At 40.3% G+C, this 27,684-nt stretch overlaps 2 protein-coding genes across 3 annotated transcripts in view; one reads left to right on the forward strand and one right to left on the reverse strand.

The window, feature by feature from the left end:
- SNW1 (SNW domain containing 1) overlaps window positions 1-15,224 on the reverse strand; it is a 33,646-nt gene extending 18,422 nt beyond the window's left edge. The window contains exons 1-3 of the mRNA XM_025443650.3: window positions 15,092-15,224; window positions 10,394-10,547; window positions 4,853-5,014 (exon numbers count right to left, since the gene is read on the reverse strand). Coding sequence (XP_025299435.1) covers window positions 4,853-5,014; window positions 10,394-10,547; window positions 15,092-15,105 — 330 coding nt within the window. The 5' untranslated portion in view covers window positions 15,106-15,224. The remainder of the gene's footprint in view (window positions 1-4,852; window positions 5,015-10,393; window positions 10,548-15,091) is intronic.
- Window positions 15,225-15,407: 183 nt separating this feature from the next.
- The window catches only part of ADCK1 (aarF domain containing kinase 1), a 146,758-nt gene continuing 134,481 nt past the window's right edge, over window positions 15,408-27,684 (forward strand). The window contains exons 1-3 of one of the 2 annotated variants that reach the window (XM_049113360.1): window positions 15,408-15,643; window positions 21,781-21,884; window positions 26,906-27,540. The gene's annotated coding sequence lies outside the window, so the exon portion shown is untranslated. The remainder of the gene's footprint in view (window positions 15,644-21,780; window positions 21,885-26,905; window positions 27,541-27,684) is intronic. The other variant, XM_049113361.1, reaches the window with a different exon arrangement.

Raw genomic sequence — 27,684 nt, forward strand, 5'->3', positions numbered from 1 at the left:
TTTCCAAATCTGAAATTTAATGCAAAATGGGCTAAAACAGTATGTCACTCAAAATTAGTCAACCTGCCAACACCAAACTATTGTCCTAAAGTGTTGCTTTCCCCAAGCAATGACAGGAGAGGTAGCACATACCAATAAAGAATAGTGATTATTCCAAAGAAGGAGAGATGTATCAAAACAAAGCAAGCCTAGTGAAGGCCTCCACGGTACAGGGGACATTTCCAATATATGTCCTACTGTATAGGGATCTATTTTTCCTTTTGCAGGAATGGACTATGCTTCCCTACTGGCTCAGGAGAGGTAGTTTTCTGTTATTCAATGAAAACTGCTATTGCTTCTTCAATAACCACTGATGAATGTCTGTGGGCCAAGCTGTCAGGGACTAAATTAGGTGCCAAAGAGGAAACCTAAAGATATAATAGAGCTTACAGTCAAATGACATAGATAGTCATGAATGGGTAGGTACAGCAAAAGGTGATGACTCCTATGATAAACATGGAAGAAGGAAGGAAACTCTGTCTAGCCAAGGGACATTAGGAAGAGTACCCTGAAACAGTGAAGAGCGAGCTGTGATTTGAAAGCGATAGAATTCAAAGGTGGGGGGGCTTTCCCATGCACAGGAGGACATCCACGGGAAGTTCCTATAGTAAGAGAGAAGGTGGCATATTAGGGGAGTCGCCAATAGTTCCTTACAGCAGATCTTGACAGAGAATGCCTGAAAGTTTTTTTTTTTTTTAATTTTTATTTATTTTTTTAGTTTTTTATTTTAAGATTTAAAAAATGTTTTTAATTATATTTTTTAAAGATTTTACTTATTTATTCATAAGAGACACAGAGAGAGCAGCAGAGATATAGACAGAGGGAGAAGCAGGTTCCTTGTGGGGAGCCTGATGCAGAACTCAATTCCAGGACCCCAGGATCATGACCTGAGCCAAAGGCAGACACTTAATCATGGAGCCACCAAGGCGTCCATTAAAAAAAAAAAATTTTAGGGGATTCCTGGGTGGCTCAGCGGTTTGGTGCCTGCCTTTGGCCTGGGGCGTGATCCTGGACTCCCAGGATCAAGTCCCACATCGGGCTCCCTGTGTGGAGCCTGCTTCTCCCTCTGCCTGAGTCTCTGCCCCCTTGTCTCTTTCTCTGTGTCTCTCATGGATGAATAAGTAAAATCTTTATATATACAAAAAAATTTTAAGTCATCTTTATACCCCAATGTGGGGGCTCAAACTGACAACCTGGAGATCAAGATTTGCATGCTCCATGGCTGAGCCAGCTGGGTGCCATGAAAGTTTTTCTTCTCTAGGACAGGTACTCTAACAACCATGTACAATAGTGATTATTTTGTACTGAAAATAAATAGAATGGCTAAAACTGGACTTTTTATTTTTAGAATTTGGTATTCTAGTCATGTGAGCTGAGGCTAGGCTAGAAAGGTAAGAAAGGGGGTAAGTGGTCATTATAATATGGAGGTTGGCTGGTTCTTACCCTAAAGGCCATGGAAAGATTTTTAGCATGTACACTTGTGTGTGTATACATGGGAGAGAGAGAGTAAGTTAAACAAACAAACAAACAAGGATAAATTTGTTTTTCTAGGCAGGTAAGACAAATGCCAAGCAGAGGCTTCAGATTCTGCTGTGATAAATAAAGCAAGAAATGATAAGGGCCTGAATCAAGTAGCAGAGAAGAGCAAATACTTGAGAAGTATTAAGGAAGAAGATAAACCATGGTGACTAAGCAGAATGGAATGAGTACTCAACAAAGGCTTTTTAGAGAACATACCAGCTTTATATGTCACATCTGACATCTGAATATCCCTTGACCCAATAAATCCACTAAGAATTTATTTACACAAATATTCAGGTGCAAAAAAAGTATCTGCATATGGATCTTGAATAAAGTACTGTCTGAAAACTAAAAAATCAGAAATAACCAATGCTTTCTTCTTTTTTTTTTTTTTAAAGAAACCGCCAATGCTGAAAAATAAAAATTCAGGCCCATGCACACCATGGACTTCTACACACATTTTTAAAAAATAAAACAGACCAGGGTGTCTGGGTGCTCAGTTAAGCCTCTAACTCTTGGTTTCGGATTTGGTCATGATCTCAGAGTTGTGAGATTGAGCCCCACGTTGGGCTCTGCACTCAGCGTGGAGTCTGCTTGAGTTTCTCTCTCTCCCTCTGCACCTCTCCCACATGGGTGTGCTCACACACTCTCCATCTCCCTAAAATAAGTAAATAAATCTTAAAAAAAAAATAAAGCAGACCTATATGTACTAATAAAAATCTTTAAAACATATTAAGTAAAAAGGCAAGCCTATAAAAGTTATGAATATTAAAATCTCATTCATATAAAAAAGATGTTTATGTGTAAAATATGTATATACTTCTTATATTTACCTCTGGGAAGTATTTACCTCTGGGAAATAAAGTGGGAGAAGTAGACAGGACTATATATACATACTTATGTACTGTTGGTATCTTCTACAGTAAGAATTTATTAGTGTATTTTAAAAAAAATCAATAAAATAATGGGAAAAAAAGAACTCCCAGGCTTTTAGAATAGTCAATCAGGAGGATATCACTGCCAGTCACTGAGTTAGAGAATAGAGAAAGTATATTAAGTAGAAAATTATGCATTTAGGTTTGGATTTGATGAGTAGCACTTTGGGAAAATCTAATAGATCTGCCCTTGCAGACAGTAGATATAAGGACCTAGAGCCCAGGAGAGAAAATGGGGCTGGAGACACAGATCCAACAGTTACCAAAATGAGTGGCATTTTTAGCTAAGGGAATAAATTAGATTAGTCAGAGATGGTGTTGAGAGAAACAGAGTCTTAGAGACCTTTGCCAGAGTTTTTCTCAGCAGACTGGCTGAGGGGAGGCTGTATTACAGTGAAATGAAGAATGAAAGAAAGTTAAGAAAATCAGGTAGAAATGTGGTGGTAGCTAGAGGGAGCCTTGAGGGTAATCAGGAGAAAACTTTTCTTACAAAAGATGAGAAAAGCAAGCCTATTTAAAAGCTCATAGGAAGGAGCCAATAGAGGAGTGGAGGTAAAAGTCACAGTTGAGAAGAAGAATGAAGAAAAAGTGAGGCTGTAAAGGAGAGGGAAAGGAATGAGATCCAGGATACACTAGGGCAAGGTTAGGTTTACAGAAGAGCTTTCTTATAGAGACAAAAGGAAAAGTCAAGACAGAAAGCCAAGTGCAGGGTAAAGAAAGTAGACAATTTTCTTCCACTAGTCTTTATATACAAACAGATGTCACCTAGTCACCTGTTCAGCTGAGAGGGGATGGAGAGGAGTAGGAATTAGAGCTTGGAGGAACACCAAGGGAGCCCAGCTGAAACCTAAGACACAGATTTGCATGACAGTGTAACTGTTTTCCCTAATAACTCAGCAGTCTTGATGCAGGAACAGAGTATGCATTGTCATCAGTGCTATTAGAGGGTAAAATGAAAATGTTTCCAGGACAGAGAGACAAAGGACAGGTACTGAAACTTCTCAAGTTTTTTCCCCAACATCTTCAATTTTAAAGAGATCTTACCTTTATGTGGAACACTTATTTACAAGAGAAAAAAACTAGGTCTTCTTCTTTTTTTTTTTTTTTTTTAATTTATTTATGATAGTCACAGAGAGAGAGAGAGAGAGAGGCAGAGACATAGGCAGAGGGAGAAGCAGGCTCCATGCACCGGGAGCCTGATGTGGGATTCGATCCCGGGTCTCCAGGATCGCGCCCTGGGCCAAAGGCAGGCGCCAAACCGCTGCGCCACCCAGGGATCCCAAAACTAGGTCTTCTTAAAAACAGTTTCTTAGCTCTGAGTGTAGCTGCTCTGTGATGAGATTATTTTAAGTGAATTTTATTTTTGGTCTTTGGATTACTTTGTAAGCAGGCCCATCATAAATCTGGATAGCAAGTGCCAGTTTTATGCTTAATGGGTAAAAAAGTCTGTGTAATTCAAAGGAATTGCTAAAATAATTAAATATCTATGCAAGTACTTTTTAAGTACGAGAAGAATTAGCAAACTATAGACGAATATAAATTGACAGGTGCCAGAATTGTAGATTTTTAACAATTTTCAAGCACTTAAGAAATGTTAGTGCTATAAAAGAACTTAAAACAATTAAAGTTAAACAATTACAAATTGTTTTTTAAATATTAAACAAATAGATGAAAACTCTAAGTATATAGAAGTTTTCACCAATTTGGAGACTTCAAAGAAAAAAGTCATTGCTATTATGAAGTCATAATATACTGTTCGTATTGTTATAAAGCCCTATCTTCAGTTATCCTACGTATATTTCATTGCTACCTTTTTTTAAAAAATTATTTTGAAAGAGAGAGAGATCGCACCAGTAAGAGGAGGGGCACAGGGAGAGGGAGAGAAAATCCTCAAGCAGACTCCCCACTCAGGACGGGGCCCAACACAGGGTTGGATCCCAGGACTCTGAGCTGAAATTAAGAGTTGGAGGCTTGGGCAGCCCGGGTGGCTCAGCGGTTTAGCGCCGCCTTCAGCCCAGGGCCTGATCCTGGACCGCAGCCTTCAGCCCAGGGCCTGATCCTGGAGACCCAGGATCGAGTCCCACGTCAGGCTCCCTGCATGGAGCCTGCTTCTCCCTCTGCCTGTGTCTCTGCCTCTCTCTCTATCTGTATGTCTTTCATGAATAAATAAATAAAATCTTAAAAAAAAAAAAAAAAAAGAGTTGGAGGCTTAACTAACTGAGCCACCCTGGTGCCCCTCATTGATACCTTTAACAAAACTAAATGGCCAGATATGTATCATTTCCATAAAATTAAAAAACAAACAAACCTCTTCAAAAAATTTTTACCAATGGGGGAAAAATCATTGAGAAGATTACCTTGTCTTTTGACTGTCCTTGCCGAGCAATTGCATCATATTTAATTTTTCCTTCAGCATCCACCTGAATGGCCAGTGCATTTGACATTTTTTTCTTTCGTCCCATATCCAGTGGATACTGGGCCACATGGATCTCTGGAAAAGCACCTCCATCTCCAAAATCCTATATATTAAAAAGAAAAGAAATAAGAATAATATTTAATAGTAACTTGAGATTCAAGATATATTCTTTCATTCAACAAATAATTATCGAGCCCTTGTTATGCTAGATGCTAGAGATACAGCAACAGAGAAAACAGAGGTCCCTGGTCTTGAACAGTGTACATTCTAGTGGGCAAAAATATAAAAAGCCTAATCTTTGGCTTGTGGTAAATGCCTTGAAAATATAATGGGATTGCAATGAGAGGCTACTTCTGATAGTGCGGTTGGGACAGCCTTTGTGATGTGAGCCAAAACCCGAATAATGAGAAATCAGGCATGGGAAGATCTGAAGGAAGCATTTTCTAGGCAGAGCAAATAGTGTGAAGGCCTTGCTGCAAAAATGAACTTGGAGGGATCCCTGGGTGGCGCAGTGGTTTGGCGCCTGCCTTTGGCCCAGGGCGCAATCCTGGAGACCTGGGATCGAGTCCCACATCAGGCTCCCGGTGCATGGAGCCTGCTTCTGCCTCTGCCTGTGTCTCTGCCTCTCTCTCTCTGTGTGACTATCATTAAAAAAAAAAAAAAAAAAGAACTTGGAATGTTCTAGGAAACAAGCGTCCAGTGGGGCTGGAACCTGCTGAGGACAGAGGAGCAGACACACAGGTGGTAAGTTTGCATGGGCAGACAGACACCTGATCACGAAAGGGATTCTAGACCATGGCAAGGAATTTGGATTTCTATCCATGTGGCAGGAAGAAATTAAGCAGAATGTTTAGGGCAATGAGAAGATTTTTAGTTTTAGCATATACGATTTTTTTTTACTTAGGTGCAGTTCAAGATACAACAGCACAGAAATGTAAAGAATTTTTTCTTGGAACCAGATTTTAATAACATTTTTTAAAAAGATTTTATTTATTTATTTATGAGAGACAGAGATAGAGAGGCAGAGACAGAGGCAGAGGGAAAAGCAGGTTCCATGCAGGCAGCCCAATGTGGGATTTGATCCTGGGACTCCAGGATCACACCCCAACTGCTGAGCCACCTGGGCTTCCCTTCAATAACATTTATTCATGTCCCATGAAAAGCAAATAATAGAATAGGAAGGCCTCAGAAATGAGTTCACCACATTTTTAATGGTGACTATATACAATTATTTAGAAGAGAGGACTAAAACTTCTAAAGTAGAACAAGCTAAGTCAAGTCAGTTGATGAAGTTTAACATTACAAAAAAAGGTAGCTTATCAAACATTTATCAAATATAACTTTTAAATATTTTTGTTAAATTTAGTAGTATTCATTTAGGACCTTCTTATAATGTACAGAATCCACACTCATTTAATTCTTTTATTTCTCCAATAACTCATATTTTCATATGGAAAAAATTCAAGTTTAGAAAAGTTAGGTGATTTCCCTAAGATGTCATGGCTAGCATAGGCAGGAATTGAACTCGATCTTCTGACTCCAAAAAATTTTGTATTTTTTACTGAACTAAAATTCCTTTTTATCCCCCTAAAAGATTTTATTTATTTATTCATGAGAGACACAGAGAGAGGGGCAGAGATATAGGCAGAGGGAGCCTGATGTGGGACTTGATTCCAGGCCTCTAGGATCATGATCTGAGCCAAAGGCAGATGCTCAACCACTGAGCCACCCAGGTGCCCCTAAAATTCTCTTTTAGCTCAAAAAAGGGCAAATCAGTACTACTAAAAAATGATAGGAAAAAATATATATTTAAAGACTTTATTTATTTATTCATGAGAGACAGAGAGAGGCAGAGACATAGGCAGAGGGAGAAGCAGGCTCCATGCAGGGAGCCCAACATGGGACTCGATCCCAAGACTCCAGGATCATGCCCTGAGCTGAAGGCAGATGCTCAATATTTCTAAAAATATTTTTTCCTGGGATGCCTGGATGGCTCAGTGGTTGAGTGCCTCCCTTTGGCCCAGGGCATGATCATGGAGTCCTGGGATTCAGTCCCACGTCGGGCTCCCTGAATGGAGCTTGCTTCTCTCCCTCTGGGGAGGGGTGCACCTGATTGGCTCCATTGGTATAGCATGCAACTCTTGATCTCAGGGTTGTAAGGCTGAGCCCCATGTTGGGTCCAGAAATTTCTTAAAAATAAATAAATGAATACATACATACATACATACAGTGACTTGGAGTAGTTCCTCTCTGGGATTATGCCACTAATCTGATAGGTTTATTTCTTTTTGTTTTGGATTCTCAGGCGTTGCTTAAAAAAATGCTTTGTGTGGGCAGCCTGGGTGGCTCAGCAGTTTACTGTCGCCTTCAGCCCAGGGTGTGGTCCTGGAGACCGGGGATCGAGTCCCACAGTACCCTGCATGGAATGGAGCCTGCTTCTCCCTCTGCCTGTGTCTGTGTCTCTCTCAAATAAATAAATAAAATATCTAAAAAATTTTTTTAAATTTAAATTCTAGTTAATTAACATAGAGTGCAATATTATTTTCAGGAGTAGAATTCAGTGATTCATCCCATATAACAAGATAGGAAAAGATATTAAAATCATTTAGAGGTGATTTGATGAAGAAACTTTATGTAAATAACGACTTTTAAAAGACCTCCTCCTTCAAGAAATATTCCATTGGATCCTGGATATATGATTTCCTAGGTATGATATGCTGACTTGCTAAAGAAAACTTTTGACATTTGATTTTTAAATTTTTTTTTAATTTTTTTTATTTTATTTATGATAAGCACACAGTGAGAGAGAGAGAGAGGCAGAGACATAGGTAGAGGGAGAAGCAGGCTCCATGCACTGGGAGCCTGATGTGGGATTCGATCCCGGGTCTCCAGGATCGCGCCCTGGGCCAAAGGCAGGCGCCAAACCACTGCGCCACCCAGGGATCCCTGACATTTTATTTTTAAATAATAAATTTATTTTTTATTGGTGTTCAATTTGCCAACATACAGAATAACACCCAGTGCTCATCCCGTCAAGTGCCCCCCTCAGTGCCCGCCACCCAGTTACCCCCACCCCCCGCTCTCCTCCCCTTCCACCACCCCTAGTTCATTTCCCAGAGTTAGAAGTCTTCCATCTTCTGTCTCCCTTTCTGATATTTCCTACCCATTTCTTCTCCCTTCCCCTCTATTCCCTTTCACTATTATTTATATTCCCCAAATGAATGAGTAATTTTGACATTTTAAAAAACAAAAAGTAAGGGCGAGGGAGACATTTTCTTACAAATTAGGCAGAAAATAGTTAAAGCATTTCCAAGAAAGGTGCTACCTGTACCCAGGCCATCAATATGACACATGCTCAGATTTGCTAGGGTTCTTGAACTAGAATAAGCACTTTAGAACTGTGGATGTGGCATTATGTGGTCATTAAGCCTGCCAGAAAATCATAGCTTTTCCTTTGAAAACTAGAACAAAATGCTTTCTCCATAGAACGTTCACTCCCCTACAAAAGCATTCACAGTATTTCCAGATTAGCTGGCCTTTTTTGTTTGATTTTCAAATAAACTGTTCTGTTCCACCAGGATATATGAAACCATTCGTCAAGTAAGATTTTAAAAAGTTAATAGTCCCTGACTGTCCTAATGCTGAAATGGAAATAGGATGAGATTTCTGTTGTATGTAAAATGATGCCTGCCACCCCTGCCCTATAATCTGTTGAGAGGCAAACAAAGAATATCTATCATCCCTCAAAAGAGACACACTATCCTTTGGTTTGATAATGCCAATCACTACCTTTCTGTCCCAGGTAAGTGGGCATTATAGCCTCCTTGATTATCTTTTATTTTGTCCTGCTTCTTACAAATATACTATCAGTGAAAACAAAAGAAACAACAACAATGCCTTAGTAATATTAATAAGACTGGTCTTTGCATATTAGAATATTAATTAAGTCTAGAAGAGGGCTGAGAAAAAAAAAAAAAAAAGGAAATTTTTTATGACATGATCTAGTTGGGAGTTTGTCTTCCAGGCTCTACAGAGTGTTCTGGTAGGCAGGGAGAATGCCAAACATGGGAGAGGCTGAGAATGCAGATGGCATCTTGCAGGGTGTGAAGCAACAGATTTCAGTCCAATGAATGCTTAGTTCACTATGAACACCACGTGGAAGCATATGAAAAAAGGTAAAGGCATGGACATTGTAAGGTAAAAATCACATTGTAAGGTAAAAATCACAACTGTAAAAGGAAAGAATGTAAGAAAGTGATAAAATGAAGATACTTGGCTACAAAAATGAATGGTTTAAGAAGAGAGATTTTTAATAGGGCAGGTACATTCCTTGGGAAGTGGAGGAAGGAAATTTGCAGGAGTCAGAATGAATATTAAGAGATGGAAAAGAAAAAGGCTCAATCAAAGAGGAAGTGGTCTTGGGGAGGCAAAATAGTTAAGTCTCAAATATTTGCTTTTCTCCCTAGATGAAAAAGGTGGTCAAGCATGAGAAATCTGCCCTGGAATTAGGGAAAGGATTACGTATTGAACTGCAGTACAAGATACACAGTAACTAGGAGGACAGGTACTGTCAAATAAGTTTCTTTTTTGGAAACAAGCTAGAGATATAAAAAGATCAGTCTAGATTCATCTTTCTCCTTACTGCCTCCAAACCAACAATCAAATTCTCTTATACTGGGACGCCTGGGTGGCTCAGCAGTTTGGCGCCTGCCTTCAGCCCAGGGATCCTGGGACCCCAGGATCGAGTTCCACATCGGGCTCCCTGCATGGAGCCTGTTTCTCCCTCTGCTCGTGTCTCTGCCTCTCTCTCTCTGTGTCTCTCATGAATAAATAAATAAAATATTAAAAAAAAACTCTTATAGCTTCTAAAAAATTAATCTGTATATTAGACATATAGAAACATTCTCAAATTGAAAACAAGAAAACGGATGAAGAGAGGTCAGGATCTGCTGACTAAACAGTAACCAGCACAGGTATGATGCAAAAACACTTCTTATTATTTATTCTTTTAAACTCCTTGCCAGTGCTCTTGCCACTATACTTAATAGGAAGGAAATCAGAAAAGGAAACACTGCTGGAGTTTTCCCTGGAGGAAAGCTGTCTCTGCAGGGTTATGTGGCATTGTGCATATAGGGAGAAGGGAGGGAAAGGCACCCGAACATGAACTTGTTCTTTCATTTTCTCCTCTTACTTTCCTATTATTTTCCCTCTGCGGTAATTGCTAGATTTATAGAGGGTATGTTAGTTTCTTTTGTACATTTAATAGTTGGACATTAAGAAGCGACACAACCAGGTATAATTCTCTCATGTTCACAAAGCAGTGATACTAAGCCAGAAGAAAAAGATCAATGCCCTAAGAGGAGTACATGTCTTAGGAACTCATCACCAGGATTTCTAGCATATTGGCATTCATGTGCAGACGTTCTATGGTTTAAATTTATTTTACAAGGGTATTATAATAAGTGTTAGCACAATTATTTACCTCTAATAATCGAGGTATCCAGCCTTTCCTGTACCCATATGGGGGAGGTTCTCTTCGGGATGAGACCAGTGAGGTCTGTCTTGATCTCTGGGATCTTGCTTTTTCTTCAGCCTCAAGCTGGTCCTGAGATAGCTGAGTAGGTGCAGGTAAAAAGCTATAAGCAAAGATAATGAAAGTCAGAATTGTAAAAAATTCTCACATTAGATCATTGCAATTTGGCCATCAGAGGCTATTTTACCATAATACTTTTTTCTCTTTAGCAGGTCAAACATGTCAATGATTTATGGCAGTATTAAATATCAGTCATTTTATTTTGTCTGGAAAGAAATAAGTACTCAGAGATATACAGTAAAACACGTTTGACTAGGATGCAGGCAAATGATGCCCAAATAAAAAATTAATAGGTATTTCATATAATAAATAAACTATTGAGTTTTTATGCTTCTACATTTCCTTTCTTATAACAAGGAAACATTCTCAGTTACCAGTGGCCAACTGTCCAATATACAGTTGCACTAGTGTCTTTCCTACTTTCATACTCCTTATTTTTAACTGCTTTACTCTTATGCTTCTTACTTTTAACTATTTTAGCATCAATACAAAAAAACAAGGATTAGCACTGAATGTAACAAAGAGGTGGACAAAAGAAAGAAAATATAAACTGCATATTTAAGTGTGTTTTACCAAAGGTATCTAATTTAGAATGCAGTTTAAAACTTAGGAAGTCAAAGATTCAAAGCAGAAATCCTAAATATGTACTTTGTTACTCTTTAATCAAAGCAGCCTTTCTACCAAGCAATTCTTAGCAACTTTGAAGTGTGATAAATGTTACTACAGAGATATCCCAAAGTACCACAAAAGGATTCCAGTAATAAATAATACATTTAATGGAAAAGTTAAGGTTTCTTTGTAATTCTTGGTTAGTAAGCATATTTCAGTAAGCAACAGAACTTATTTATTCAAAATATTTATTGAGCACTTGGGTGCAGGTACTGTGCTAGGTAGGCAATGAGACTATAAACTGAGAAAGACCGGTTACGTCTTGCAGAGGAGAGACAATTACTCATACAAATCCACAATCACAAATTGTATTAAAGCTGAAGGAAAAAATACAGAGGGCTATACACAAGAGGGATCTATTCTAGAGTTGGGTACTATGATGGATAAGAACCCAGAGTTCAAATCCTACCTATGCAAGGTAGTAACCCAGATAAGTTACCTACCTCTCTGAACCTGTTTTCTCATCTGTAGAGGCAGATCAAAAGATGACCTACCTCACAGAGTTGCTCTAAGTACTAAATGAGAAAATCGATGAACCCCCTTCACACAGTGTCTAAATATTATTCAATACATACTTGATTATTTGGATCTGTTCCACAATTCCCCCCAATTTGGGTTTGTTGCACCTACCATGCTCCCACAAGACCCCCTATATACCACTATTATAATCTGTCTTACTGTTTTAGAATTATCTACTCATTTACCTTTCTTTTTCTCACCAGAAACTTGCAGGAATCATGCTTTCAGCTTCTTTCATCCCTAACTCTTTAGGCATTGTCTAGCTCACAGCACATCCTTTCCTACAGTGCTTTTACAGTAAACTCTTAAGAAAATTTTTAAAAAAATATTTTATTTATTTATTTATTCATGAGAGACACAGAGACATAGGCAGAGGGAGAAGCAGGCTTCTCTCAGGGAGCCCGGTGTGGGACTCGATCCCACAACTGGGATCATGCTGTGAGCCAAAGGCAGATGCTCAACCACTGAGCCACCCAGGCATCGCTCATTCATTCATTCTTAAAGATTTATTAAGTAATTTCTACATCCAACATGGGGCTTGAATTTACAACCCCAAGATCAAGTCTCATGCTCTACTGAGACAGCCGGTGCCCCCACCCTAGATCTTTTAGTCCTTGTTTCTTAGCATTGATTTCTCTGCTCAATTATACCTCCCCAGAGCTGTTTTCTGACCATCTCAATCAAAACACCACCACCCCACTCCACATTTTGAGTCATTCTCTGTCCTTTTATCTTTATTTTATTCCTAATCACTACCTGATATTGCATTATTGATTTGTTTACATACAGATAGATAAGTAGTTTGCCTTTCCTAGACTGTAAGCTCTTCGAAAATAAAGGAGTTTGCCAGACTGATTTAATACTGTAAAACCAGCACTGATTTAATACTGTAAAACCAGCACAGTGTCTGGCACATGGTAGATCTTCAACAAGTATTTGTTGAATGATGAATGAATGGATGGAGGACTGGAGTCAAAAGTTTTGGGCTTTTACCATAATTCTATTCAGTATAACTCATATACCCAATTCATAGGAAGGATACAAAGATAGTGTAAAGAAGCCAAAATACTTATTATTTTCTCTATTCTTTACCTTCTGCTGTAAGAACTGATTACTAAGATGATCCAAAGGCAGGCAGCCTGCCAAATCAAAGGGTCCAGACGATACAGTAAACAAGTAACTTGGCCTGGATTAGGGTCTGAACATACTCTAGCCTTCCAGAGGGTCTTAATTTTGCTTTTCCTTGTAAAAGATGACATTCCCACAAGAGGCACACTCCTGTGGTGGCAGGATAGGGGAAAGGGGTACATAGTGGGCTGTGGGCTGTATATGTAAGCAGAAAGTCTACCTCAGTGGTTCTCAACTGGGTGGCAAAATAACTACAATGTAGGTATTTGATAATGTCTGGAGACATGATTGTCAAGACTTAGGGGATAGGGAATGGGTGAAGGGGAGGGAGGTGCCTCTGGCATCTAATGTATAGAGGCCAAAGATGCTGCTAAACTTCCTACTACTATACACAGGACAGCCCCACACCAGAATGAATCATCCAGTCCAAAACCTCAACAGTGCCACTGTTGAGACATCTTTTATTTTTATTTTTTTAAAGATTTTATTTATTCAAGACAGACAGAGAGAGAGAGAGAGAGAGAGAGAGAGACAGGCAGAGGGAGAAGCAGGCTCCATGCAGGGAGCGGGACATGGGACTTGATCCCAAGTCTCCAGGATCACGCCCTGGGCTGAGCGGTGCTAAACCGCTGAGCCACGGGGACTGCCCACTGTTGAGACACCTTGGTCTACCCTTTCCCCTTTACCAAATAAAGCATATTAAATGCAAGTAATATTATTAGATACATAACCCCAAATACAGTTGCATTTAGAGGACTAAATCAGTATGACCTCAAATCTTTAGTTAGTCACAATAACTGGTGACACCAATACTGCAACACATCAATATGTTAAGTCCCTGCCGTTAAGTAATCCTTGGTAGGTCTTGGAGATAAGGTAACACTTCACCTGCAATCAAATCAACCAGAGCTCACTGAAATCAGAAAACTATGTAGCCTCCAAGACTAGCCATTTAAGGACTGCATTCTGCCGCTGCAATTTTAAGCCCACAATAACCCACAAGATCTGTTATTTTCCCTGTGTCCTTTTCCACAAATACCTTCCCTCACAACCCTGGGAATCTTTGCCACAGTGCCTCCCACCTGGAGGCGCACTCAAATGTTTGCTGCTTACTAAATTGAACTCCTTAGTTCATCCAACTTATTCAGTCTAATTCTTTTTGCACTTAAGGTTACTACCACACAAGTGAGCATTCTGTGCTGTTCTTTCTTCCGTATCTGTATGCCTTGGACCCTACCTTCCCTGCAAAGACTGTTAGGTGGCTTTGTGTGTGTGTGTGTGTGTATACACACAGGCCCTAGGATATAGAGAGAGCAAGGCACCCAAAATTAATTCCCCCCCAAAACTTTCTGATTAAAACGTTTTGTGGGATCCATAACTGCCATCAGCCAGGAAAAAGAAGCGTGAGGAGAATCAAGCATGTTTAGGGAGCTCAAGCCGATGTCCCAAAAACGATTTCCCTCACAGGCATCTTTGACAACTCAACTTTTCCTGCTTGCGTCCGCATACGGGAAGTTTTTCTTCTCAGATGGGGCAGCAGGTCGCGGACTAGCAGGAGTTATGTAACTCCTCGGAATCTCTCTTCCCCCCCCCCCCAAAGGCGGGGACCACTTTACACGCGGTTACCAAGGCAACCGAGAACAGCAAAAATCTGAAGTGGTTCTATCTACGTAAGAAATTCTAAGGTCCAAAGTTAAAAGTGCGGAGCAGCGGCTCATTACTAGTAGACAGTGGCCAATTAAAAAAAAAAAAAAAAGATCTGTGTTCGGTGCCGGGCCCCTCACCTCACATCTTTTTTTTTTTTTTTTTTTCTTCAGGAATCCTGGTTTCGGGGCACAGACGAGACTTCGGCAGACACACGGCGGTAAAGCCGGCTCGTCGGCTCCCGCCGCTTCACTTCGTCCAGACAAATAAGCCACTGCCCTCCACACCCCCACCGCGCCCGCCCGAGGCGCGGACCGGACGCTCGGAGCGCTCTCCACAACCCCGGGATGCGACTCCTTGGCCTCCGAGGCCGGAGAACTATTTGTCGCGCCAAGGCTCTCGGCCCTCGTGAGGGGACGAACTCGACCCGGGAAACCGCTGAGGAAAGACCCCAGCTTCCGTGAGGCCTAGTCGCCCCGGAGGCCTGCAGGAGGGCCTAGCCGCGGTCCCAGCCCATGTCGCTCTGTGCCCCGCGCCAGGTCACCGCCCGGAGACAGTGGGCAGAGAAATAAAAAACGTGGGTACTCCCAGACCCTTCCGTATCGAGGACCCCCATCAACAACCCACCTGGTGAGCGCCATCTTCTTCCGCTTCTTCCAGCGCGAGCGACAGCACCGCGGGGCGGGTCTTTCCCCTGGACGAGGAGGGGAAAGGAAGGAGCACGCGATGCGCAGGCGCCTCGGCCGAACGGCCTTCTGGGATTCGTAGTTCTTTGGACAAGAGAGTGCGATTCTGTCCTAAGCCGACCGCGCGGTTATCATGAGACTAAGGCTTCAGTTAAGGCAGATGCATCGCTGGTACCCTGTGACGGAATAGGGCGTTCCCTATTCTTCCAAAATAACGGAGGTGAGGTGCCTTTTAAACCGCTTTATTTTATTCCCCACTCAGTCTCATTCCCCGTGTAGTCATCCCCAACACAAGAAGAGTATCCTGGGAATGGCAACGTTAAATAAAAGGGTGACAGGGTTTTAAAACAATGGGAAATCGGGAGACTGTCGAAGGGAGAGTTTGGGAACGCTCCAAAAATACTCACACTCGAAACTTTTCTTTGAACTCTGCCCCCTACCTCCACACCCCACCCCCAAAACACTGTCCTGGGGAGGTCTGGTGTGATCCTCGGTAAGTTGCCTTTACAGCACTTCTTTGGTGTATTATGTATGCTTTTATGTATGTGCGTGTTTAGACTATGTGTTTAACGTAGATTATGGATTAGACATAATCTTTTTTTAAGATTTTATTTATTTATTCATGAGAGACATGGAGTGAGAGGCAGAGACACAGGCAGAGGGAGAAGCAGGCTCCACGCAGGGAGCCGGACTTGGGACTCGATCCCGGGTCTCCAGGATCACGCCCTGAGCCAAAGGCAGATGCTCAACCCGCTGAACCACCTAGGCGTCCCAAGACATAATTTTTTTTTTTAAAGATTCTATTTATTTATTTGAGAGAGAGAACTAGCAAGATAGGGGGTGGGTACTGGGGGAGAGAGAAAAGCAGGTTTCTCCCTGAGCAGGGAGCCCCACACTGGGCTGGATCTTGGGCTAGATCCCAGGAACCTGGGACCATGACCTGCGGTGAAGGCAGAGGTTTGACGGACTGAGCCCCTAACCATAATCTTTGACAAACTGATAGGATAAATGAAATTTGCTTACAAATATTGGAGAGAGGGAAGTGGGTGGAGTATAGATGAAATGGGAATAGCCATTTCTGATCACTGTTGAAGCTGGATAATGGGGAATTGGATGTTTATTATACTAACACGTTTGACATCTTCCACGACAAAAAGTAGATAACAAATTTTTAGTTGTAGTATGGGACACATAGAGAAAGATGCATACACCGTAAGTGTACAGCTCTTTGAATTGTCCTGAACCAAACACCCTACTTTGAGCAGCAGAAGCAGAATCCACTACCCAGGGTGACTCAAATTTCTGGTGTGACAAGATGTTGTAGATTCATCTAGTACTTTTCTAGATATACTGATTCCAAGTCATTTGGAATGACTTGGAATCAGTCATTTCTCCAAGAAGCCCTCCTTTAAGTGGGAAAGCGATATTTTAGAGAAAACAATCTGGATGCTACAAATAAATATTCATTGTTACTGGGTTGATTATTGTTTGTAAGCCTCTTTAGTCAACAGAACTAAAAAATTTGGATATACACACATATTTTTTGAGAAAATGCACCATGCATTTACATTAATATTTTTCAACTCAAATTTAGGATTACACAGATTTTACTTAACTTTGATTTTTATATGCATATCTCTTCTGAAAATCTTGGTGCCTAATGGCATTAACATAATTACATATGGCAATAACAATTTATTAACAAAATTAACATAATTGTTTTACCCTACTGTATATATAAAATAGTTTCAGAATAACATTACTAAAATGATTACTAAACATATGCTTAATGATAATAGTTTCTGCTTTTTTTTAAATAATTCTTTTTGCCCTTAGAGTATATCTCTCTAGGTGTGTATAGTTAAATTGCATTGCTTTAATGTTATTTAGGGAGGGGTGCACCTGATTGGCTCAGTTGGTATAGCGCGCAACTCTTGATCTCAGGGTTGTAAGGCTGAGCCCCATGTTGGGTGTAGAGATTTCTTAAAAATAAATAAATAAACCGTGACTTGCAGTAGTTCCTCTCTGTGGGATCCACTAATTTGATAGTCAGGTTTATTTCTTTTTGCTTTGGATTCTTAGGCGTTGCTTAAAAAAATGTTTTATGTGGGCAGCCCAGGTGGCTCAGCAGTTTAGCTCCACCTTCAGCCCAGGGTGTGGTCCTGGAGACCGGGGATTGAGTCCCATGTCGAGCTCCCTGCATGGAGCCTGCTCCTCCCTCTGCCTGTGTCTGTGCGTCTCTCTGTGTGTCTCTCATGAATAAATAAATAAAATTAAAAAAAAAATGCTTTGTGGAACAGTTGCATGGCTTCAAAGCCAAAATTTACCAAATAGGTAGTACATTTAGAGAAGTCTAGATTCTTTCCCTGACACTTCTGTTGTCTTCCTCTCCTCTCCCTATAGACAAACCTTAGAAAAAAATTTTTATGGTTTATCCTTTCACTTAAAAATATACACAGATACATATATATTTCTATGCTTCTCTTACTCAGACAAATGGTAGATACCACACACACTTTTCTTCACCTTCCTTTTTTTCACTTATTATTATATCTCGGGAGATCACTCTTTTGCAGTATGTAGAAATCACATTGGAGATTTTGAGCAGAGAAAACACGTGACCTGATTTGTGTTTTAAGAAGATTGTTATGACTGCTGTGTTGAAAATGGATTCCAAGAAACAAGGAAGGGAAGAGGGAGACCAGTTTGGTGGCTTTTGTGATAATTCAGGGGAAAGATGCTGGTGGTTTAGGGAGGGAGGTAGTAGTAGAGATGGTAAGAAGAGATTGGAATCTGGATCTATTTTGAAAGTAAGATTAACAAATTTTAATGATAGAATTGATGTGAAGTATGAAAGAGAATAATCAAGGATGGCTCCAAAGGTTTTTGTCTGAGAAATTAGAGGGATGGAGTTGCCACTTACTAAGATGGGAAAATTGCAAGAGGGTCATTTTTGTGGAAAAAGATCAGGAGTTTGGTTTTGAACATATTACATTTGAAATGGTTATTTGGCAAAGACAGCCAACTAAAGATGTCATGTAAGCAGTTTTATATACAAGTTCAAAGTGTGGGGAGAAATGTCTGGGCTGGAGACTTTCTGGGGTAGATGGTATGTAAATTGATGATACTAGATGAGATCACCTAGGGAGTGAGTATAGCCACAGAGGAGAAATGGTTCAGAGGCAGTTTGGACAGTTTGGCAGTTCAGAAACTAGCGAAGGACACTGAAAGGAATGGCCAGAGATTTGATCAATGGAGAGAAAGCATCCATCTTTCTTTTGGATCAGAAGCTGTAAGATTATAGGCTTGAGTTACCAGTATTTATCTATCCTGGCAGATAGCGAGAGCCTGTGACAGGAAAAAATGAGGCCACCATGCAGAAAGAAGGAAACCAGAAGGGTAAAGAGGAGAATAAGAGATTGAGAGATGTTGAGACCTCTGGACAACATCATGGGAATTCCTGGATTCAGCAGTACCTAAAGACCACACTATCCTGAATTTTTAAATTTAATTTTTATTTATTTATTTTTATCATCTTGAATTTTTAAAGTAGTGAGCAAATGAATTATTTTGTTGGCTCAAGTTAGTTTGAGTTGATTCTCTATCATTAGCAATGGAAAAGAGTTTATACAATGTTTATTTTCTGTGCTCCAATAATACTTGTTCTTCCCCCAGTCTTAACATTAATCACATTTTATAGATTTTTTAAAAAGATTTTATTCATTCATTTGACAGAGACAGAGAGAAAGCACAGGCAGGGGGTGTGGGAGAGGGAGTAGCAGAGACTCTCCACCGAGTAGGGAGGCTGATGTGGGGCTCAATCTCAGGACCCTGGCCTGAGCCTAAGGCAGACATTCTACTGACTGAGCCACCCAGGCACCCCACTGTGTAGATTTTGGTGGTTTACTTGGCTACAAAGAGGGTTGAATCTCTCTCCTCTCCTGTGCCTGAACAATCTTGGGCAAGTCCTCAACCCTCACTGGAAATAGACTCCTTATCTGTAAAAGCATAGAGTTGGACCAGATAATATCAAAGATTTCTTCTAGTGCCAATATCCTTTTATTCTTGATACTTTTTTCTAGGGTTGTTTTTATTTTTGTTTTTAAAGTAAGCTCTATAGCCAATATGGGGCTTGAACTCACAACCCTGAGATCATGAGTTGCATGCTCTGCCGACTGAGCCAGCCAGGTATGCTACTTTTATCTAGTTTTTAAATTTCTAGATAAAGAGTTTTAAAAATTTTCCATTCTGGAAACTATTAATACATGCAACTTAGATGAAGCCAAGAGGCATCAAGCTGAATGAAAGAAGCTATTCTCAAAAGATTATATTATTACATTAGTCCTCAAGCGACGCAGACGTTAGGGACATCAACTCTCTATATAGTCAAAAATCCTGGGGATCCCTGGGTGGCTCAGCAGTTTAGCGCCTGCCTTCGACCCAGGGCATGATCCTGGAGTCCTGGGATCAAGTCCCACATTGGACTCCCTGCATGGAGCCTGCTTCTCCCTCTGCTGTGTCTCTGCCTTTCTCTCTCTCTCTCTCTGTGTGTCTCTCATGAATAATAAATAAAATCTTAAAAAAAAAATCCTTGTATAATTCTGACTCCACTAAAAGCTAACTACTATAACTTAACATGAAATAAAGTAACTTAATACTTATAATACGGTAAATTAGAGAAAAGAAAATGTTATTAAGAAAACTATAAGAGAAAAAACATTTATAATACTGTACTGTATTGAAAAAAATCCACATATAAGTGGACCTCATATTTCAAACCCATGTTATTCAAGGATTGGATTCCATTTATGACTTTTTTGAAATGATAAAATTTTAGTGATAGAGAACAGATCAGTGGTTGCCAGGGATTAAAGGTGGAGAGCAGGGGTTCCTGGATGGCTCAGTCAGTTAAGCATCTGCCTGCGCTCAGGTCATTATTCCAGGGCCCTGGGATCAAGCCCCTCATACGGCTCCCTGCTCAGCAGAGTCTGCTTCTCCATCTCTCTCTGTCTGCTGCTCTGCCTACTTGTGCTGTCTCTCTCACTCTCTCTCTCTCTGTTAAATAAATACAATATTTTTAAAAAATAAAAAATAAAGGTGGGGAGCAGATGTGACCTCCAAAGGAAGTTTTTTTGGGTGATGGAATTGTTTTATATCCTGAATGTGATGGTTACATGCATCTATATATCTGTTAAAATTCATCAAACTGTATACCAAAAAAGTCAGTTTTACTGTTTGACAATTAAAAAAAAAAAAAAAAAAAAAAAGCCTGGTCTAGTTCTGTCTATTGTTAGAAAGGAAATGGAAAATGCATTCATTTTCTATTGTCATGTAACAGATTACCACAAACTTAGTGGTTTTATTAGCTCACATTTCTGTAGGTCAGAGGCTGGCACAGCTTGACAGGTTTCTCTACCCAGTGTAGCACAGGCGGAAATCACAATGTTGGCCAGATTGGATCTCATCAGGCTGAGGCTCTGCAGAAAAGTCCATTGCCAAGTGCATTCTTGTTGTTGGCAGAATTTGGTTTCTTGCAGTTGTAGGATTCAGGTCCCTGTTTTGTTGTGTGCTGTCAGTGGGGGTCACCCTCACCTCTTGCTGGCCTCTCTAAGGCCTTCCTATTATGGACATTTGCTTTCTTCCAGGTCAGCTGCGTCACATCTCTGACTTTCTCTTCTGCCACCCGCTGGAGAAGAATCTCTGCTTCTAAAGGGCTCATTGATTAAGTCAGGCCCATCCAGATAATCTCCTTGTCTCAAAGTCAATTTTGTCCTATAACGACATTGTATTAACAGCCCCAGGGATTAATGCTGGGCATGTATGTGAGGGGTGGGCCAAGAGGAGATCTTGGGATAGATCTGAGAATCCTGTCTACCACAGGATATAAGCCAAAAGGGGAAAAAAAAAAAACTATTTTGCTAAATGCAGGATTATTGATCACATCATGTAGTGTAGCAAGCATGATCTAGGAGTTTGAAGATACAGATTCAAGCTATACTTCACCAATAAACTGTGTTATCATGGTCAGTGATGTGATATGGGTCAGGAGTGAATGGTCAAAAAAGAATTCTTTTTTTTTTTTTTAAAGATTATTTATTTATTTATTCAGAGAGGGGGGGGGCGGGGGGGGGGGTGCAGAGACACAGGCAGAGGTAGAAGCAGGCTCCATGCAGAGAGCCCGATGTGGGACTTGATCCAAGGTCTCCAGGATCACGCCCTGGGCTGCAGGTAGTACTAAACTGCTGCGCCACCGGGGCTGCCCTCAAAAAAGAATTCTTGAGATGTTTTGGGAGCAAAAAAGGTTTTATCAAAGCAGAACAGGACCTGTGGGCAGGATGAGCTGCGTTGTGATTGTGAGGAGAGATTGATTATATACTCTTAAATGGGGGAGGCGGTTGATTGTAAAGGAAAATTCTAAAGAGATTTTCATATGTTAAGATTTATGGGATCCTGGAGGTCTGGCTATTGTCAAGCTAAAGTTGCTTTTTGCCTTTAGCAAAGCATTAACAGTGAGGCAGTTGTGAGTTCCTTGAGGAATGCCGTACTCTGTCTCAAGAATTTATCAGTGGGCTGCAAGTTGTAGAGAAATTTAATTTTTGTCTACATTTCTTTTGCTTTTGTTATCATCAGTCAAGACACTTAACTTCTCTGGGCCCCAATTTTATCAAACTTAAAATGCTGACCATGTTGCCTGCTGTACGTGGATCATGGAGTGATTTTGGGACTTAATTGAGGTAATGTAGGTGAATATATTTCACTCAACTCTAAAGCGCTATGTAAATATATTAGTTATTACTGTTAATATTTTGGTTGACATTGATCTGCTTTAACCTCTGCTCCAGGAATGTATTATCTCTAAAAAGAGAATAAAAAAGGAGCAAATTAGAGAAGGTCCCGGAAGCCAAGATCAAGGAGCTTAGATTTAATTCAGCAGGTGATTCGGAGCTGAAGGAGGACTTAAATAGAGGGCTGGGTCATAGAAACTGGCAAGAAAGACGGTTCTTAAGTCAGAGTGGGTTTCTATGGTGATGAGAGACAAAGGAGGCCACCGAGGACAAGGTGAAAGTAATTAACATGGGAAGTTGGTAAGATACAGACTCAGACCTGGGATGCAGGATTGAAAGGAAGGGGCGGAGAAGTGCCTCTACGAGGCTCTCATTTCTCACAGAGGCACTTTCATGTGAAGCATTTCTACCAGTCGTGGTCCCTCACTGTCCTTGGGGTGTATAGAGAATAGCAACAGACTTTAATAGCAATCTTGACAAACATAATTAAGAAGGCACATCTACTGCAAAAGCAATACGATATTATACCCTAAGGCCAAGCACTTTATTCAGTTCTGTGGGGGAGGGGGCTTGTGTTCTGCTGTGCTGGATCTTCCTTGCAGCATTCATCCCTCATTATCACAGGTAATTAGCAGCTGCCTGCTTCAAATAGAGAGCCCTGTGCAGTCCCTGGTTGCCGGGACCCATCAGCTCACTCCACTCTTGGCCGTTTAGAGGGGGGATTTCGTTCCCAGAGAAGTGAGGGCCTAACTTGATTCCTAACTAGTTGTGACTCCATAGCCACAAGTGACATAACTCAAGAGGTGGTAGGGTGGAGCGGTTAAGCACAGATTCTGAAGTCAGCTTTCCTGGCGTCCTCTCCCAGCTCCCTTATTTGCTAGCTGCACATCCTGGGCATGCCACTTCTCTCTCAGTTTTCTTACTGGCCAAAAAAATGGGGAAAGTAAGTATAACCCATTCTTGTAAAATTGTCAGGACAATTAAATGAGGTAACCATGTAAAGTGCTTAGACCAATGTCCAGGGTAGGGCGAATGCTCAAAAAAACAGTCACTGTTTTCTGGCCTTAATTTTATTGGCCTTAACATTCATTAAGCTTCTTTGAGCTTCAGATTTGCATTTGTACAGTGAGGCAATTGAACTTAATTTTATTTCTAAGTTACCTTCCAGTTAACATTCTATTCTTTTATATGATGGATGTTTTATTTATTGCAATACCAGTATTTTTATGCTCTGATGCCGTTATGCTTTAGTTATTGCTGCTTTACTTATATTCATTCTCTGGTGAAAAGTAGTATTGCCCCACCTCACTTTCTTTTCTTTCTTTTTTATATATTTATAGAGTCTTTCTTTTCTTTTTTTTTTTTGGTATATTTTTTAATTGGAGTTCGATTTGCCAACATATAGTATAACACCCAGTGTTCATCCCGTCAAGTCCCCCCCGCCCAGTGCCCGTCACCCAGTCACCCCAACCCCCCTGCCCACCTCCCTTTCCACTACCCCTTGTTCCTTTCCCAGAGTTAGGAGTCTCATGTTCTGTCTCCCTCTCTGATATTTCCCACTCATTTTCTCTGCTTTCCCCTTTATTCCCTTTCACTATTTTTTTATATTCCCCAAATGAATGAGACCATATAATGTTTGTCCTTCTCCGATTGACTTACTTCACTCAGCATAATACCCTCCAGTTCCATCCACGTGGAAGCAAATGGTGGGTATTTGTCGTTTCTAATGGCTGAGTAATATTCCATTGTATACATAGACCACAGCTTCTTTATCCATTCATCTTTTTTAAAAGATTTTATTTATTTATTCATGAGACACGCAGAGAGAGAGGGGGGCAGGCAGAGATACAGGCAGAGGGAGAAGCAGGCTCCATGTAGGAAGCCTGACATGGGACTCGATCTCGAGTCTCCAGGATCAGGCCCTGGGCTGAAGGCGGCACTAAACCGCTGAGCCACCTGGGCTGTCCCTCCATTCATCTTTTGATGGACACAGGCTTCTTCCATAGTTTGGCTATTGTCGACATTACTGTTATAAACATTGGGGTGCAGGTGTCTCGGTTTTTCACTGCATCTGTATCTTTGAGGTAAATACCTAGTAGTGCAATTGCTGGGTCATAGGGTAGCTCTATTTTTTAACTCTTTGAGGAACCTCTACAGAGTTTTCCAGAGTGGCTGTACCAGTTCACATTCCCACCAACAGTGCAAGAGGGTTCCCCTTTCTCCACATCCTCTTCAACATTTGTTTCCTGTCTTGTTAATTTTCCCCATTCTCACTGGTGTGAGGTGGTACCTCATTGTGGTTTTGATTTGTATTTCCCTGATGGCCAGTGATGCGGAGCATTTTCTCATGTGCTTTTTGGCCATGTGTATGTCTTCTTTGGTGAAATGTCTGGTCTTGTCTTTTGCCCATTTCATGATTGGATTGTTTGTTTCTTTGCTGTTGAGTTTAAGAAGTTCTTTATAGATCTTGGATACTAGCCCTTTATCTGATATGTCATCTGCAAATATCTTTTCCCATTCTGTAGGTTGTCTTTTAGTTTTGTTGACTGTTTATTTTGCTGTGCAGAAGCTTTTTATCTTGATTAACCCACCTCACTTTCATATGCTTTCCCAATTTTTAAATATTTTGTAGAGTCAAAGTATTAGTTTGTATTAAAGTATAGTTAAAGGGGCCAGACTTACAGATTACTTAGAAACTGCAAGAGAAAAAGTGTAACTTTATAATGGAGATATCATGCCATGATCACTGGTATTATTTTTAGAAGGATAGTCTGACATTAGTTGCTTCCCCAATTACCTTATCAAGTCAGATCTAACTTTCAGTTCATAAGAAATTCGGAAGATAGGGGAAGAGATAAATAACACAAAGAAACAGAAAAACCAGAATGTGAGCCATTCTACAGGATGACTGGCCTAGACTCTTCAAAATGTCAAAGTTATAAAGAAAAAAGTAATAGAATGGATGAAAAGAGCTGGACAAGACATACTAAGTGCAATAAATAAAAGGTTGATTCGATTCTGGTTCAGATGGGGAAACTGTAAAGATATTCTTGGGCCATATGAGACAAATTTGAATATGGACTGTTAGTAGACTACATTATGGAATTTTTGCTAAAAGATATCAACAATTGTTAATATTTTGTTATATTTGCTTTCTCCCTCCCTCCCTCTCTGTCCTTCTACTATACACACACACACACACACACACACACACACACACACTTTGTCATTGTTGTTAAGTTGAACTGTTTGAAAGCAAGTTGCATACATTTCATCCCCAAACGCTTTGGCATGCATCTTCTAGGAATAAGGACATTCTCATAGAGCTTTTTTTCTATGGTCAGGAACAGGACAAGGATGTTCACTCTCACCAGTTTTATTCGGCATAGTACTAGAAATGGGTTTTTCATATATGGGCTATATTATGTTGAGATATGTTCTCTCTAAACCTACTTTGTTGAGGGTTTTAATCATGAATGGATGTTGTACTTTGTCACATGCTTTTTCTGCATATGCTGAAATGATCATATGGTTCTTATACTTTCTTTTATTAATGTGGTATACCATGTTGATTGGTTTGCAAATATTGAACTATCCTTGCAGCCCAGGAATTATAGTGATTATAGTGAATGATTTTTTTTAATGTACTGTTGGATTTGGTTCGCTAGTATTTTACTGAGAATTTTTGCATCTATGTCCATAAGGGATGTTGGCCTCTAGTTCTCTTTTTTGGTGATGTCTTTATTTGGTTTTGGTACCAGGGTAATGCTGGCCTCATAGAATAAATTTGGAGGTTTTCCTTCCTTTTCTGTTTTTTGGAATAGTTTGAGAAGAATAGGTATTAACTCTTTTTTATTTATTTTATTATTATTATTTTTAAAGATTTTGTTTATTCATGAGAGACACACAGAGAGAGAGAGAGAGAGAGTGAGAGAGAGAGAGAGAGAGAGAGAGGCAGAGACACAGGCAGAGAGAGAAGCAGGCTCCATGCAGGGAGCCTGATGTGGGATTCCATCCTGGTACTCCAGGATCACGCCCTGGGCCAAAGGCAGGCGCTCAGCTGCTGAGCCACCAGGCATCCCCTTAACTCTTTATTTTATTTTATTTTTTTTAATTTTTATTTATGATAGTCACAGAGAGAGAGAGAGGCAGAGACACAGGCAGAGGGAGAAGCAGGCTCCATGCACCGGGAGCCCGATGTGGGATTCGATCCCGAGTCTCCAGGATCGCGCCCTGGGCCAAAGGCAGGCGCCAAACCACTGCGCCACCCAGGGATCCCACCCTTAACTCTTTTTTAAGTGGTGTTTGGTAGAATTCATGCATGAAACCATCTGGTTCTGAACTTTTTTTTTTTTTAAGATTTTATATTTTTTTAAATTTTTATTTACTTATGATAGGCACACAGTGAGAGAGAGAGAGAGGCAGAGACACAGGCAGAGGGAGAAGCAGGCTCCATGCACCAGGAGCCCGACGCGGGATTCGATCCTGGGTCTCCAGGATCGCGCCCTGGGCCAAAGGCAGGCGCTAAACCGCTACGCCACCCAGGGATCCCTGGTTCTGAACTTTTTTGGGAGTTTTTTGGTTACTGATTCAACTTCTTTGCTGGCTATCAGTCCATTCAAGTTCTCTATTTCTTCCTGCTTCAGTTTTGGTAGTTTATATGTTTCTAGTAATTTATCCATTTCTTCTAGGTTATCCAATTTGTTGGCATATGGTTTTTGATAATATTCTCTTATAATTGTATTTCTGTGGTATTGGTTGTTATTCCTCCTCTTTCATTTGTGATTTTATTTATTTGGGTCCTTTATGTTTTCTTTTTGATAAGTCTGTCTAGAGGTTTATCAATTTTATTAATTTTTCAAAGAACCGGCTCCTGGTTTCATTTATCTGTTCTAATTGTTTTTTGTTTGTTTCTATATCATTTATTTCTGCTCTAATCTTTATTGTTTCCTTCCTTCTGCTGGCTTTAGGCTTGCCAACAGCATTTTTCAAAGAGCTAGAACAAACATTCCTAAAACTTGTATGGAACCACAAAGACCTCAAATAGCCAAAGCAACTTTGAAGAAGAAATTTGCAAAGCTGGAGACATCACAATTTCAAACTTCAAGTTATATTACAAAGCTGTGGTAATCAAAACAGTATGGTACTGGCAGAAAAATAGCTCAATGGAACAGAATAGAAAACCTAGAAATGAATCCACAACTATATGGTCAATTGATCTTTGACAAAGCAGGAAAGAATATCCAAAGAGAAAAAGACAGTCTTTTCAACAAATGGTATTGGGAAAACTGGACAGCAACATGTGAAAATGCAACTGGACTACTTTCTTACACCATACACAAAAATAAATTCAAAATGGATGAAAGACCTAAATGTAAGACAGGAAACCATCAAAATCCTAGAAGAGGCAATAACCTCTTTGACGCTGGCCATAGCAACTTCTTTCTAGGTATGTCTTTGGAGGCAAGGGAAACAAAAGCAAAAATAAACTATTGCAACTTCATTAAACTAAAAAGCTTCTGTACAGCAAAAGAACTCATGAACAAAACTAAAAGTCAGCCTGCAGAATGGGAGAAGATATTTGCAAATACATACCCAATAAAAGGTTAGTATCCAAAATCTATTAGAAATTTAACAAACTCAGCACCCTAAGCAGTAATAACCCAGTTAAAAGTGGCAGAAGACATGAATAGGCATTTTTCCAAAGAGGCCAACAGACACAGGAAAAGATACTCAACACCACTCATCA

The sequence above is a fragment of the Canis lupus genome, chromosome 8 (assembly GCF_003254725.2).
Source record: "Canis lupus dingo isolate Sandy chromosome 8, ASM325472v2, whole genome shotgun sequence".
Taxonomy (NCBI): domain Eukaryota; kingdom Metazoa; phylum Chordata; class Mammalia; order Carnivora; family Canidae; genus Canis; species Canis lupus.